The 12,841-nt window shown below is 42.6% G+C and overlaps 1 protein-coding gene across 2 annotated transcripts in view; it reads right to left on the reverse strand.

Annotated features, from left to right (window-relative positions):
- Window positions 1-12,841, reverse strand: part of Met (MET proto-oncogene, receptor tyrosine kinase) — a 110,940-nt gene that overhangs the window by 10,023 nt on the left and 88,076 nt on the right. For both annotated transcript variants that reach the window (XM_013121157.3, XM_005080933.4), the window contains 5 exons: window positions 10,970-11,200; window positions 9,088-9,168; window positions 5,638-5,819; window positions 2,635-2,744; window positions 1,294-1,459 (listed from right to left, as the gene is read on the reverse strand). In XM_013121157.3, coding sequence (XP_012976611.1) covers window positions 1,294-1,459; window positions 2,635-2,744; window positions 5,638-5,819; window positions 9,088-9,168; window positions 10,970-11,200 — 770 coding nt within the window. The remainder of the gene's footprint in view (window positions 1-1,293; window positions 1,460-2,634; window positions 2,745-5,637; window positions 5,820-9,087; window positions 9,169-10,969; window positions 11,201-12,841) is intronic.

The following is a 12,841-nucleotide window of genomic DNA, read 5'->3' on the forward strand; positions in this document are numbered from 1 at the left end:
TAGGCATACTGGCGGTCAAGTCTGAATGAACAGCATGTTCTCTGGGGCTTGGTAAATTCTCATCTTACACATCCACCCGCCATCTTTGTTCCAGTCTCCCTCTCCAGCATTCATTTCTTTACCATCACTCAGTGTCAAAAGCCCAAGCATTAAGCTCTACCAACGTGCTGCCATATTCTCCTCTTTTGTGGTCCCGTGTACACAGAAGTCTTTTTTACACTGCCACGACTTGTGACATACTAACTGATAACAAACTGCTAGTCACCTGACATTACTGTCAATGCTTTCTCCAGCCCTTCCGGGATCAGAAACTAGATGACCCTACTTCTTATGCAGAGTCCACTCCCCTCCTCTAGCTGACAAGGGAGTGACTTCTCAATAGTACTCCCAGTCCCCATCCCCTGTCATCTCTCAGCAGCTGCCAACCTTTTCTTTTGAAGGTCACATCCTGCAGGAACGTATCCTGGGTGTCCTGTGTACTGACAGCATAGATTGGTCTTTGTATCCTTGAGGCTAAGACATTAAATGTTTTTCTACCTAAACATCACACTTGTCCCGACTTGCTGCATGTGAGTAGAACAGTCTGCTCTGGGGTTCACGGAGCATTCATGATCTGAGCATGCTGTAGGTTCTCAAATGCTCTAGGTCCTAAGAGGCCAAAAGCCAAGGCTCTTCTGATCCAGCGAGAAGCAGTGGACTACTTCCCCCAACCCCACATCCCTTTTGACATTGGCTTCTCTTCCCCTGGCCTCTGTGGTAGTCTCTCCTTTTGGGTCTTCCGCTTCCCTGCCTCCCACTTTAGTGTTTAGATTCTTTCAGATAATTTCTTTCGGACTCTCATAAAAATATTACATGTCTAGATTTCTGTGTGTGGTGGTGTTTGGAGATGGGGCCTCTGAGAGGCTGCTGGGGCCTAGGCATAAAGCTCAGGGTGGTGCTTTGGTCTACAAGTATTTTTGAATAAACAAGAGAATTTAAGAAAATAGTTTGGTAGCTACTGGACAACGGACTCCAGTTTTATACATGAAGATACTCTGCAATTAGTGGAATCGAATTTTTGTTGCTGTTGGTTTCTTGTTTGTTTGTTTATTTTGAGACAGGCTTTCTCTGTGTAACTCCTGGAAGTCACTTTACAGACCAGGCTGACCTTGAACTCACAGAGATCTGCTTCCTGAGTGCTGGGATTAAATGCCTGTGCCACCACTGCCTGGTAAACTTAAACAAAAAATGTTACCATACAACTCCGGGAATGAAAGGAAAGGAGGGGAACTCTAGGAGGGATGGATACATTACCACATCTGATTTGGTGGTAAACTTCTGCGTCTGCAGACTCTCCAAAGCCATCCACTTCACTGGCAGTTTGGCACCGGTTTTGTTGTGCACACTATAGTATTCTTTATCGTACACGTCTCTGGCAAGCCCGAAATCTGCAACCTTGACAGTGAATTTTTCATCCAGCCTACAGGAGAAAAAAATCATTACTGACTCAAGCAGAATAATTTACAGCAGTGCTGAATGTCTATAGATCTAAAAAGGTGGCTTCGGTATTAGAGATCCATAATTTCCTCTGGCCTATTGACTAACGCTAAATTACAGTGGAATACCTGAATAAAAATGCTTGACATTTACAATACAAATTCCACCGGCGCAAGAGAGACATTATGAATGACATGGCATTTTGCTATAATGTAGGTCTGCAGAAAAGGGAGAGCTGGCTTCTACCTAGCTTTCCGTGGCTGCAAAACAAATAGCGCATCAGGCTACCCAGCTCAGTCAGCCACAGTACCGTCCTTTGATGGTAAGAATACCAGCAGTGTGTTCCATGGGATGAACAGGCCATGGTACTGCTTCTTTTCTCTTTTTTGTTCTCACATACACTAGTCAGCAAATAAAACTCCCATGAGCCATCAGCGAAGCAAAGAGATAGAAGGCAGAGCACCCAAGAAAGCTGTCCTGTTTAAAAAAAACAACCATTTTTTGCTAACTAAGGCTGTGTAGCCTTTGTTTAGTGGAGTTTTATCGTCTTACCCTGACCAAAATCTGGGTAGAAAATTAATAGCCTAGCTCTTTCATTCACACATACCACGAGCCACGAATCAGTGCTCTGCAAGGGAAAGCAGAGATTCAATTATAAACTGTTGACTGTTGTTGTTACACAGCCAGGCAGCCAGACACAAATAAAAGTTCTCTGTATATTCATTCCCAAATACCATTTTTGGTAAAGCGTCTGCAGGCGGACTTCAAGTCTGCAGTTAGGAGTTGCCCTGCCTCGGTATTCCTGTTACCGGTTTTTCTTTTTCTCCGTCAAAGGCTGCAGATCAAATTATCTCTCCTGATCCCTAATACAGTGTGAAACCACAACACTGGAGACTGCTGGTGGGAAGGGCCACGGAAGGCTGAGAACTTAGCAGCTGCTTGAGATCCCCCGTGGAGCAACCTTTTAAATGCTTAGTTTGATAAAAAGCTGAAAGCCCCACCCACATCCCAGGGGCTTACACATCTACTCAAAATAGTCAAGGATGCACAAGATATATAAACTTTTTGCTTCGAAGATGAAGCATCCTTCCTAGCACTGAGGAGAGAGACACAAACACTTCATTTGTACTTTGCACACCGAGATATTCCCATACTTACATGCAGTTTCTTGCAGCTAAATCTCTGTGGACAAACTTTTTGCTGGCAAGATATTTCATGCCTTTGGCTACTTGAAGACCAAATCCTATAAGATCTTTGACAGTTGGGTTCTGCAATCAAAGAGAGTTGGGAAGGCATAAACTAAGCACTGGATGTTCTAACAGTGATCTTAGAATACTGCAATGTTTATATGACCTATCTTGTCTCAAATAATAACTCATGCCCGGTGGAGAGCCACAACTATTTGTTAAGTAGTACTGTATACAAAGCACCAGGCTAGATTTTTCTTTTCTTTCTTTTTTTAATAGAGTTTAGTTATTTCATACACACTTCTGTTTGGGAGGTGTTAATGGTTCTGTTTTCCAGATGGGGAAATGTAGATGCTTTAAAATGTAGGTTTTATTATTCGATGTGTATGATGAGACAAATGGTTGGGAGGCAGTTCTTGCTGAAGAGATAGATTGCTTCTCACAGTTTCCAAAAGGATACGGCACACCACACAGGCAGGGCTGTGTAGGGAAGCATCAGGGGTTTTTAGGCAGTGACAGCAGGCTCTGGGTACAGTGCTGTTCTGCTGGTCTCATGCCTGGGCCCAGGGTGATTAGGGTAGCTCAGAGTGTGAGAGTCTGATGCTGAGGTGGCCTAGGGATGGGCTGGTTACATATGAAAGGCCCACTCCACAGGCAGAATGTGGATTACTTCAAGGAACTAGTCCTGAAGGGAGAGTAATCCCACTCAGTCAACAAGGGTGGAGATGGCAAAGCATTAGAAACTAGGTAAATGCAGGAGGCTGGGAGAAATAAATCAAACCACTCCCGAGGGCAAGTGTTCACTGAAGTCTGTTGGAAGCTCACTGGAACTAACGTACCAACAGCTAACAACACATCAGCAAGAGTTCTGGACCAACACAGAGAAAAGGAATCTTGTTCTCATTCTCTGCAAATGCCATTCTAAAAACTGAACGAACAGAGGAAAGGCTTGAGTAACTGCATGATTGAAATCCGAAATTATAGGTCTCACTCTGGCTGATAGTCCTGAGAAGGGCCTCACTGGCCAGAAAAGGCTATCTCTCAGCAGCCATCAGGGAGCTCCTGAGTACACGATTCCAGTGAGAACCCGGACAGGAGAGCTGCAGTCCCTGCTAATGCACACAGCCCGTGGACAGGCCACATCTCTCGTAGCTTAGACGTCCCCTTAAGACATGTGTGAGGCACCAGTAACCACTCTCTGGGTTTTAAGGAGCCAGTTCCTGCTCTGTAATGGACAGTAGGACATCTCCCACATTAATCCTGGGTGAACAGTGATGCCGAGACAGCTATGTTGACTGACTGACTCACCAGGGAGATGACAAGGTTAAAAGTTGCAATGTCAGCCTGGCGGTGGTGGTGCATGCCTTTAATCCCAGCACTCGGGAGGCGGAGGCAGGCAGATCTCTGTGAGTTTGAGGCCGGGCTGGACCGATAGCCTCCGAAACAATACAGAGAAACCCTGTCTCGTAAAAAAACCAAAAAAAAAAAAAGTTGCAATGCCCATTTCACACTACCTGCAAAGCATTTGCATTCTGAGGATGTTCTATTTTTTTTTGGCTGAACAGAAAATATTTCTTTACAGCCCTAGAGCATGTTTAACTTAAATGTTTATAAAATCATTTTGATGAAGAGCAAAGCTGTGTGGTGGACTCCCACAGGGACCCTGGCAGCAGCAGCCAAGTCTGAGGCTATGAAGTCAGTTTAGTTCTAGGAGCTCCTCAGTTCCCCCTCCTCACCCATGGCCTGGCCAAAGCTTGCTCAACTCAACATTATGTCCTGGTTACAAGGTCATAAAGAAAATTCACACCCATAAGAGCCTCGGTCCTCTTTTGTAATCTTGAGCTCATTTATTCAACTAACAGTTATTAAGTGCCTATCTGCTGAGCATTGGACCCACAGGAGTGAGCAAAACACACAAAACTCTTATCCCATGAGCTAGTATAGATGTAAACACACACACACACACACAGTGATTATCTATTTGCTTACAGTCTAGTACAACACTATTTGGTATAATATCAAGTACGATACACACACACTTCAAATGAAATTAGATGAAGCATACCGCAATGTATTTTAACTCAAAACTTCTGAAATGTTCTTTACTATGTGATCAACGTAAGGATTATCAATGAGATAATCCTCCTCCTCCTTCTAAGACAGCATCTAGCTGTGCAGCCTACGCTGGATTGTAATGAGGCTTTGAACAGGACTCAAATGCTTGTGCTGGGGCAGGGAAGACGGTTCAGTGGGTGAATTACTGGCTTTACAAGCATGAGAACCTGAGTTCAGATCCCTAGCGCCCAGGTAAAAGTCTTAGGACCTGTAATTCCCGAGCAGGCAGCAGAGACAGGCAGACGGCAGGGGCTCGCTCACTGGCCAGCTAATGTAGACAAAGCGGCGAGAGACCTTGTCTCAAAAACTAAGGTCGTGAAAGAATTGAGGGAGTCTTTGGCCCCCGTAGCTGCATGTGCACACACCCAAATACACCAAACAAAGAAGCAGACAGACAGATGGACTGGAAAGAGGACTCGGTGGTCCAGAGCATTTGCTGCTCTTGCAGAGAACCTGGATTTGTTTCTCAGCACATAAATGATGGCTCGTAACTGTCTGTAACTATAGTTCCAGGAGATATGATATCCTCTTAGGGTGCTAGGTATCAGGCATACATATTATGCACATATATACATGTAGGGGAACACTTGCACACATAAAATAAAGATAAAATCTTCCAAAATAAACAGAAGGCAAGCCAAGTGTGGTGTCACATGGCCTGTAATGTCAGTACTCAGGAGGCTGAGCGAGGTGGACTGTAGAGAATTTGAGACTAGCCTGGGCTACAGAGCAAGTACCAGGTCAGCCTGAAGAACAGAAAGACCCTGGCTCACTAGCCAAAACTTGAAACTCTAACATGTTTAAGGAATGGCTGGCTTACAGCTAATTTGTGAGTTCCTAAGCTTAGCAGAGTACTTACATGAGTCTCATTCCGAATGAAATTCCGAAGATCCCCGTGTTTCATATATGGTAGAACCACCAGTGGGGACCCTTCGCTCCGAAGGCAGATCCCCAAGAGCGAGAGAACATTGGGATGACTGAAATCCTTCATGATGATGCCCTCAGTCAGAAACTGGGAGACTTCTCCTATATCCGTGATTCCTAGGAAATTCAGCGTTGAGACATTAACTTCATTAGAAGACAATGAATCTCTTTTCAAATTTAGATAGCAAGCACAAAGAAATACGAAAACCATCTGGTGACATCTTGCCCGATGTTTCAACTTTAGGGAATTATTTCTACAGTGTGTCTGAGTGAATGGTGTCCTGGAGAGAAAGTTTTTTTTGTTTGTTTTTGTTTTGTTTATTTTTCATTTTCCTTGCCTATCATGGATAAAGGATGCATCTGAGAATTCTACAATTAAGAACAATAATCCTACAACAACAGAACAGCATAATGTCTTCTTTTAAACATTTTTATTTATTATTACATGTGTGTGTGTGTGAAGAGAGAAAGAGTGAGAGAGACAGAGAGAGAGAGACAGAGGCAGAGAGAGAGATAGAGAGAGAGATAAAGAGAGATAGTGTCCTCAGAGGCCAGAAGAGAGTATTGGATCCTCTGGGCGTTGTTACAGATTACTGAGTCACCCATGGTGGGTGCTGGGAACAAAATCTGAGTCCTCTGGAAGAACAGGAAGTTCTCTTAACTGCTCAGCCATCTCTCTAGCCCGACATAACAACCTTGAAAACGAGCTTTATAGGCATGGGAGTCTTCAGAAATGGAGATCTAAATATCCAGAGGGAATTGTATCTTTTATGCTTCGATTTGATGAAAAATTGACAGTTGTGAAAACCTGAGTGGACCGAAAGCCAATGACCGAATGGATGATAAGGGAAGCCAGCCAAGTTTGTCTGCTAGGCTGTTCCTTCTCTCTGTGATGCATCCCTTCTTCCTGGGTGTAAGAAAGACCCCTTCTAGTATGAGGATCTCATGAGTGTCCATTGGACAACACAGGTCAGGGAAAATTTTGGGACCACCTAGCTCAAAGACAGGAAGGAAGGGCCAGAATAATATTTCAAGTATTATGCCTGGGTTTTGAGGAGAGGGATTTTATTTTCTACACTGCCTTGATGGAGAAGAGTTGTACCTTTTAAAGCCCACCTTGAGGGCAAAAGGAGACCTGGGTTCAGTGAGGCAGGAGAAGATCAGAGAGTGGCCCATCAAATGCCCTTCAGTTCAAGAAGTCAGCAATCCAAAGCCCCATATTGTAGGATATTGTTTCCTAAGCCTTAACATTGCCACACTGCACAGTGCAGTCAACTCACCACTGACAGCCTCTTTTGTAAAATAGAGTACAGGAAACAAGTAGTCTCATGTAGGAGCATAGAATGTCTTATACAGATAAAAAACAAACAAACAAACAAACAACAAAAGACATCACTACTCCATCTGGAGAGTGTCCAGGACATAAGCTGTCAAGTGCTTTTGTCATTGGTTCCATAGTCTTTGGCTTCTTGGGCCATGTGTTGTTTGCTGGAAATACTTAATTCTACTGTTGAACCATGAAAGTAACTATAAACAGTAAATACCTAGGTCTTAATAAACTTTATCCATGAAAGCAGCTTAGTGGGCCATAGTTCAATAATTACTGATGTAGGAGAATTTGAGGGCCAATCACCACATGGCATATATAAGTACCCCCCTTCCTTTCTATACTGAGGACTGAATTGAGCCCTGTGTATATAAGTGCTCCACTGTTGAGCTAGGTACTGTGTGTATCATGTTCACGTGTATGTGTGTGCATGTGTGTATGTGTGTATGTGTGCGTGTGCATGTGCGTACAGAGGCCCAAGAATGACATCCATTGTCCTGATGCACTGCTCTCAACACCATTCCTTTGAGACAGGTCCCTCACTGAATCTGGATCTGGGCTGGTGGCCAGCAAGTCCCAGTGAGCCTCCTGTCTCTGCTCCCTGCAGTACTGGGGTTACAAGCGTATGTGGCCAACCTCAGCTGGGATCTGAACATGCTCCTTTAATGCTTATTCAGCAGTCAGTGTTACCCACTGAGCCGTCTCCCCAGGCCCTAGTTAGTTTTTAGCATAGTACATTCTAATCAGTTCTAGAAAGATCTGCTGAGGAAATGATTGTGCACAATTGAAGACTTAAAAGCATTAACATAAGTCTCACTAGTATCTCTTTGGTGCTCATGACAATGTCGGCAACCTTTTAGAAACAATGCATTCTAAGACCTGGGAAAGATGATAGGTCAATGTGGACAGCAGTCACCACATAGCAATGACAGAAAGACTTCTTGGGCTTAGGACTGGTCTGAGTAACATGGCAGTACTGTGATCCTTTGAGTCCAATTTATTGATCAGTATACTTAATCTCCCACAGTTTGCTACTGGATTCCATGTGAACTGTCCCTTAGTTATCTTGTGATCAGATATCCAACAAAATTAACTGTACAGAATGATTTCACCACAGAGATTAGATTTATATTGAAAAGGGCTGAAGTAATTCTGATATTAGAGTACCTTGCAGGAAACCTACCATTTATACATTCAAAGTTTATTAGTTCTAATGCAAATGTGTAATATAGTTGGCTAGCAGTTTTTAGGTTGCTTCAAGTTCTAAAGTAGAAAATCCCAAAGTAGGTAAGCAAGCATGTGAGATCTGTTGACAAGGGTGGGGCCGGGAATCGTCTTACATGTCAAGTACACTGGTTGTACAACATAGCAAATTTTGTCTGTAATTATGTCTCTGCACCAATAAAGACTACATTTATGTTTAGAAGCATGCCTGGATTTTTAAAGAGAGTGTGTACTTCACCTTAACAGTTTTCTTAGTAACAGTTAAAATTTTAAGAAATACTGCATGATTGAAAGGGGAAAAGGTGTATTTCCTTACAGAATTTATTTCTGTGGAACACCGTGCTCCATAAACATGTGGATAAATGAATAAGTCACCGTACTTATGATTTTTCAAATTTTCTGCCAGTGCATTTATCCTCAGCTTGTATTATTTCAGTTTTTAATCTTTTTAAAATGGAATTTGTGGTTAAAAAATAATTATGGTAGTGTCTCTGGGCAAAATGAGTCATTACTATGGTATGTGCCAACGTGCTTCCCATAGTTTCCATAAACGTCATTTGCAAAACAAATATTATAAATCTAACGTGGTTAAACGATACTCAGTTCATCTAAGAGATTTCACTGCTCCTACTCTCTTACTTATTAGTTCTCCATGGGGTGATTTCAGGGGGACAATCTCAATAAGTGTTTAGACTAAACACATTTTCAGGATTAATTCCTCAATCTCAGCAGCAGATGATTTTTTTCCACAAGGGAAAATGTAAATCAACACTTCATTATATGCTGTCAATTTGCAAACCACAAATGTACCCTTTGCTATTAAATGCAACTTACTATTCAAGGATTTCACGGCACAGTGAATTTTCTTGCCATCATTGTCCAACAAGGTCCCATGATAAACACAGCCAAAATGCCCTATTGAAAAGGAGAACTTGACTAGAGTTATATGATATTGGATTATGCAATCGCCATTTATTAAGACCTTCATCTCTTTCCTCTGTGGACAAAAAAGGTACATTGCTTATGACATTTTTATTAACAATATTACTCTGTATGGTATATGTGCTTGGGTATAAACATAGGTGGAATAATTTTTCCCCATGGTATAAGCAATATGATTATTTAATATATGGTAAAAGTTGTAGATAATATGGTTTCATTTAAAGGCTAATATACTAAAACATTGAATCACTGTGGTATCACCAAGCACAAAAATAGCTTTTGCATGAAAGAGATTTATTATTTTTAAGGATCAAATAGTATTTAAGAAAACATCGTAGATAATTTTATCCACTTGAATAAATATAAAATAAGCCTTCTACATTCTAGTAAATGATTATTAATAAGGTATTACAGGTAAAAATTTCCCCTGTTAGTCACTGGTTTCTATGTGAGCCAGGTTGGCATGAATCAAAAGACAGTTGCCTAGATGAAGCAGATTCACTCTGACTCACTTCGTTCATTTCCCTCTGACTTTACCCACTCACTTCCCCAATGGTAGCCTTTCAACAGAGACAATAATTTTTCCCAGAGGTGTCAAATGTCTGATAGCTGTGCAAGTCATTCAATTAATTCCTGGTGTCAGGCAAGCTGTGCTGAGTGCTTAGTATATGAGTATCAGGCATGGGGCTACCCTCTGGTGACACAAAGATGAATACAATAAAACCCATGCTCTTGAGTGCTCACAATATCCCATGAAAAACATATGCATAAGCAGTGGTTAATATTGATAGCTTCTTAATGGCTGTGACTTCAGGGAAATAATGACCATGTTAACACCTTTCACGATAAAAATGCTCTTGTTTTATAATGCAATGGGTGAGAATATAGTTAGTGTGTGAGGCCACACACTCCGAGGCTGGCACACTCACTGGATTTGCAGGCCGGTAATCTAGCACAGACGCACACTTGTGCACGGAAGCCACTTTTCAGGAAGAAGCATGCCACTCACAGCTCAGCTCTGGAGTGTGACAGAGGATGCTGAGGAGGACCAGTGCTCACAAATGGCCAGCAGCCCTGTCAGTGTGTCCTGCATCAGACAGACAGATGCCTGCACGGCCTCATGTAACCATTTAGAAAAAAGCCACCAGAAGTCACTCAGTTCTAAGAAAGGATTTTAAAGCAGACTTCATGTCGTGACTTCTGCTTGCTTTCTTCTCCCTGACAAATACTTCCTCCAATAGTGCTTATGCTTGCAATTATTGATGCTCTGGCTAGCTTATTACAAACAGTCATTCTTTGTGGGAAGAGACTGGAGTGCACGGTGGAGATAATGCATATTGCCTCAGATCAGGGGATGGCTATAAACTCCCTGTCATCCAATGCTGTCCAGTGGTGCGCTCTACACCAGGACTTTGTAGACTTTGTGACTGCTCTCATAGGAAAGATGGAAGGAGAAAAGAAGTGACAAAATTGGCATGAATTTTATGAGGAAGCAAGTGCACTTTCCAAGCAGCTGTGGTTAATGGGAGAAATATGAGGCAGAAACGGGACATTGTCTCCTGTGTTGGGGATGTCATCCATCGGCTTCCGCACACAGGGCAGTCTCCAAGGATGTGCTTTTCAGGTCTGCATTTCTGCAGGACAAAACTCAAACACCTCATTATCAGGGCTCTGTCAGGGTCCCTTGGCTTTGTCTAAGTTCCTAATCTGCAACACAGGAGATAAAAGGCTTACTGGAAAATTGTATTTAACAGAGCCGAGTGGAAACACTTACCTCTTCCTATGACTTCATTGAAATGTACAATCAGGCTGCTGGGCCCAATCACTACGTGCTGAACGGCCTGGACCAGCTCTGGATTTAGAGCGCTGAGGTCAATGTGAACAGTGTTTTGCAGTAATGGGCTGGATATGTCAGAGTCTCCACTATTAAGAATGGGGGACAGATCCGCCAGAGGGTACTGCACTGGTCTGCATGCTCCATTCTGGGAGGAGTTGGGAAACTGGTCTGCAACACAAAGCACATAGACATGGCAGTGAGGCCTCAGCTTACTGCAGCCGGCACCCGGGGGTGGCAAAGGGGGTTCATATAACAATGAAATGTGGACTTAACATGAAAGAAATGACTGCATTCAGTGAGACTGACTGGGAAAACCCCTTACAAAGGAGCAGATTGAGAAAAAATGGTAACGAACTGGGGAAAAGGTACACATATCATAGATGTTTACATAGAAAAGCAGTTTATAAAGTGCTTAGATGGAGGCAATGTTAACTATGAAAGCTTGTTTGTCCCATTGGTTTCCTTGGGTATTTCTCTTTTGATTAATAACAATAATGAAATATATTCCACCTTTAAGAATCGGAAGCAGTATGGATAGGTGATGACTTCTAGAGGAAAGAGTCAATTTTCCTTAAGGGTGAAGACCCCCAGAGAGGACCACACACCAGGATATGGTCCCACACCTGGGAGGATATGGACAGCACACATTGGACTGTATAACTAAAAAGGAAAGAGAAGACATGAAGTGTGTGTGGGGTTGGGAGTCGGGGAGGAATGAGGGTCAAAATGACCAAATTATACTGTATGAAATTCTCAAAGTATTAATAAAAATGTTATGTTCAAAAGAAAAACGAACTAGAAGCAGCAAAACTGGTTAAGCAATTGCCCAGTCCTGCAGAAATCCAGATCAAACTAAAGAAAATGAAAAAGATGCCCTTTGAGATGACGATTTACATGGAAATGTTTACAGTATTGTAAAAACCTACATGAATTCCTGGACAAGGAAATATGTATAGCAAAATACCTACAATCAGTACAAGCTGACTATCCCTTTCAAAAATATTTGGGGCCAGAGATTGTTCACATTTTGAATTTTCTCAGATTTTGAAATACTGGCATAGGCTTTACAGGTTGATCATCCCCCATCCATCTGAAATTTGGAATAGAAAATATAAACCTTTAGACCTGATGCTTCTAGATATCACAAATCCTAAGGGCTGGGGAGATAACTCAGTAGGTAAGAGCACTTGCTTTACAAGCAGGAGGACCTGAGTTCAAATATCCCCAATTCCCATATAAATGACAAAAAAAAAAAAAGCATTGGGGAGCTAAGGCAGATGGGTCCCAAGAGCCTCCAGGCAGGTTAGCAAAAAAGGCAAACTTCTGGTTCGGTGACAGACCCTGTCCTAAGCTAATGAGGCCAAGCGTGATAGAGAAGGCACATGACATCTTGCCCTGGCCTCCACACAGGCACATGGTCACGCACGCACACACTTGTGCATCAGCAACGAGCACGCACGCACACACACCCATCACAGACTTATACATTATTTTTGATTTCAAAATTTTGGGTTATGCTTGTTCAACACGTACCTATAATTATATGCTGTTGGGAATCTCGAATGTTGCATTCTCAGAACTGAGAGCCTTGCACAGTGGCGGTAAATTCTCTGCTTTGTGATATTGGTCAGAGAGTGCTATGGCTACTTAGAGCAGGCAGTTTGGATCTGCGCTAGTGTGCCCTATCACTGCTTACTCGAAGGCATTTGAGCATGGCTGTTTCCCATTAGCCTATCTTTACAACCAAGGCACTGTAAGAACTTTAAGTAAGGTTTCTTTTGCAAAGAAATGGCACTTGCATGCCTAAGT

The sequence above is a fragment of the Mesocricetus auratus genome, unplaced genomic scaffold (genome assembly GCF_017639785.1).
Source record: "Mesocricetus auratus isolate SY011 unplaced genomic scaffold, BCM_Maur_2.0 Super-Scaffold_100019, whole genome shotgun sequence".
NCBI lineage: Eukaryota > Metazoa > Chordata > Mammalia > Rodentia > Cricetidae > Mesocricetus > Mesocricetus auratus.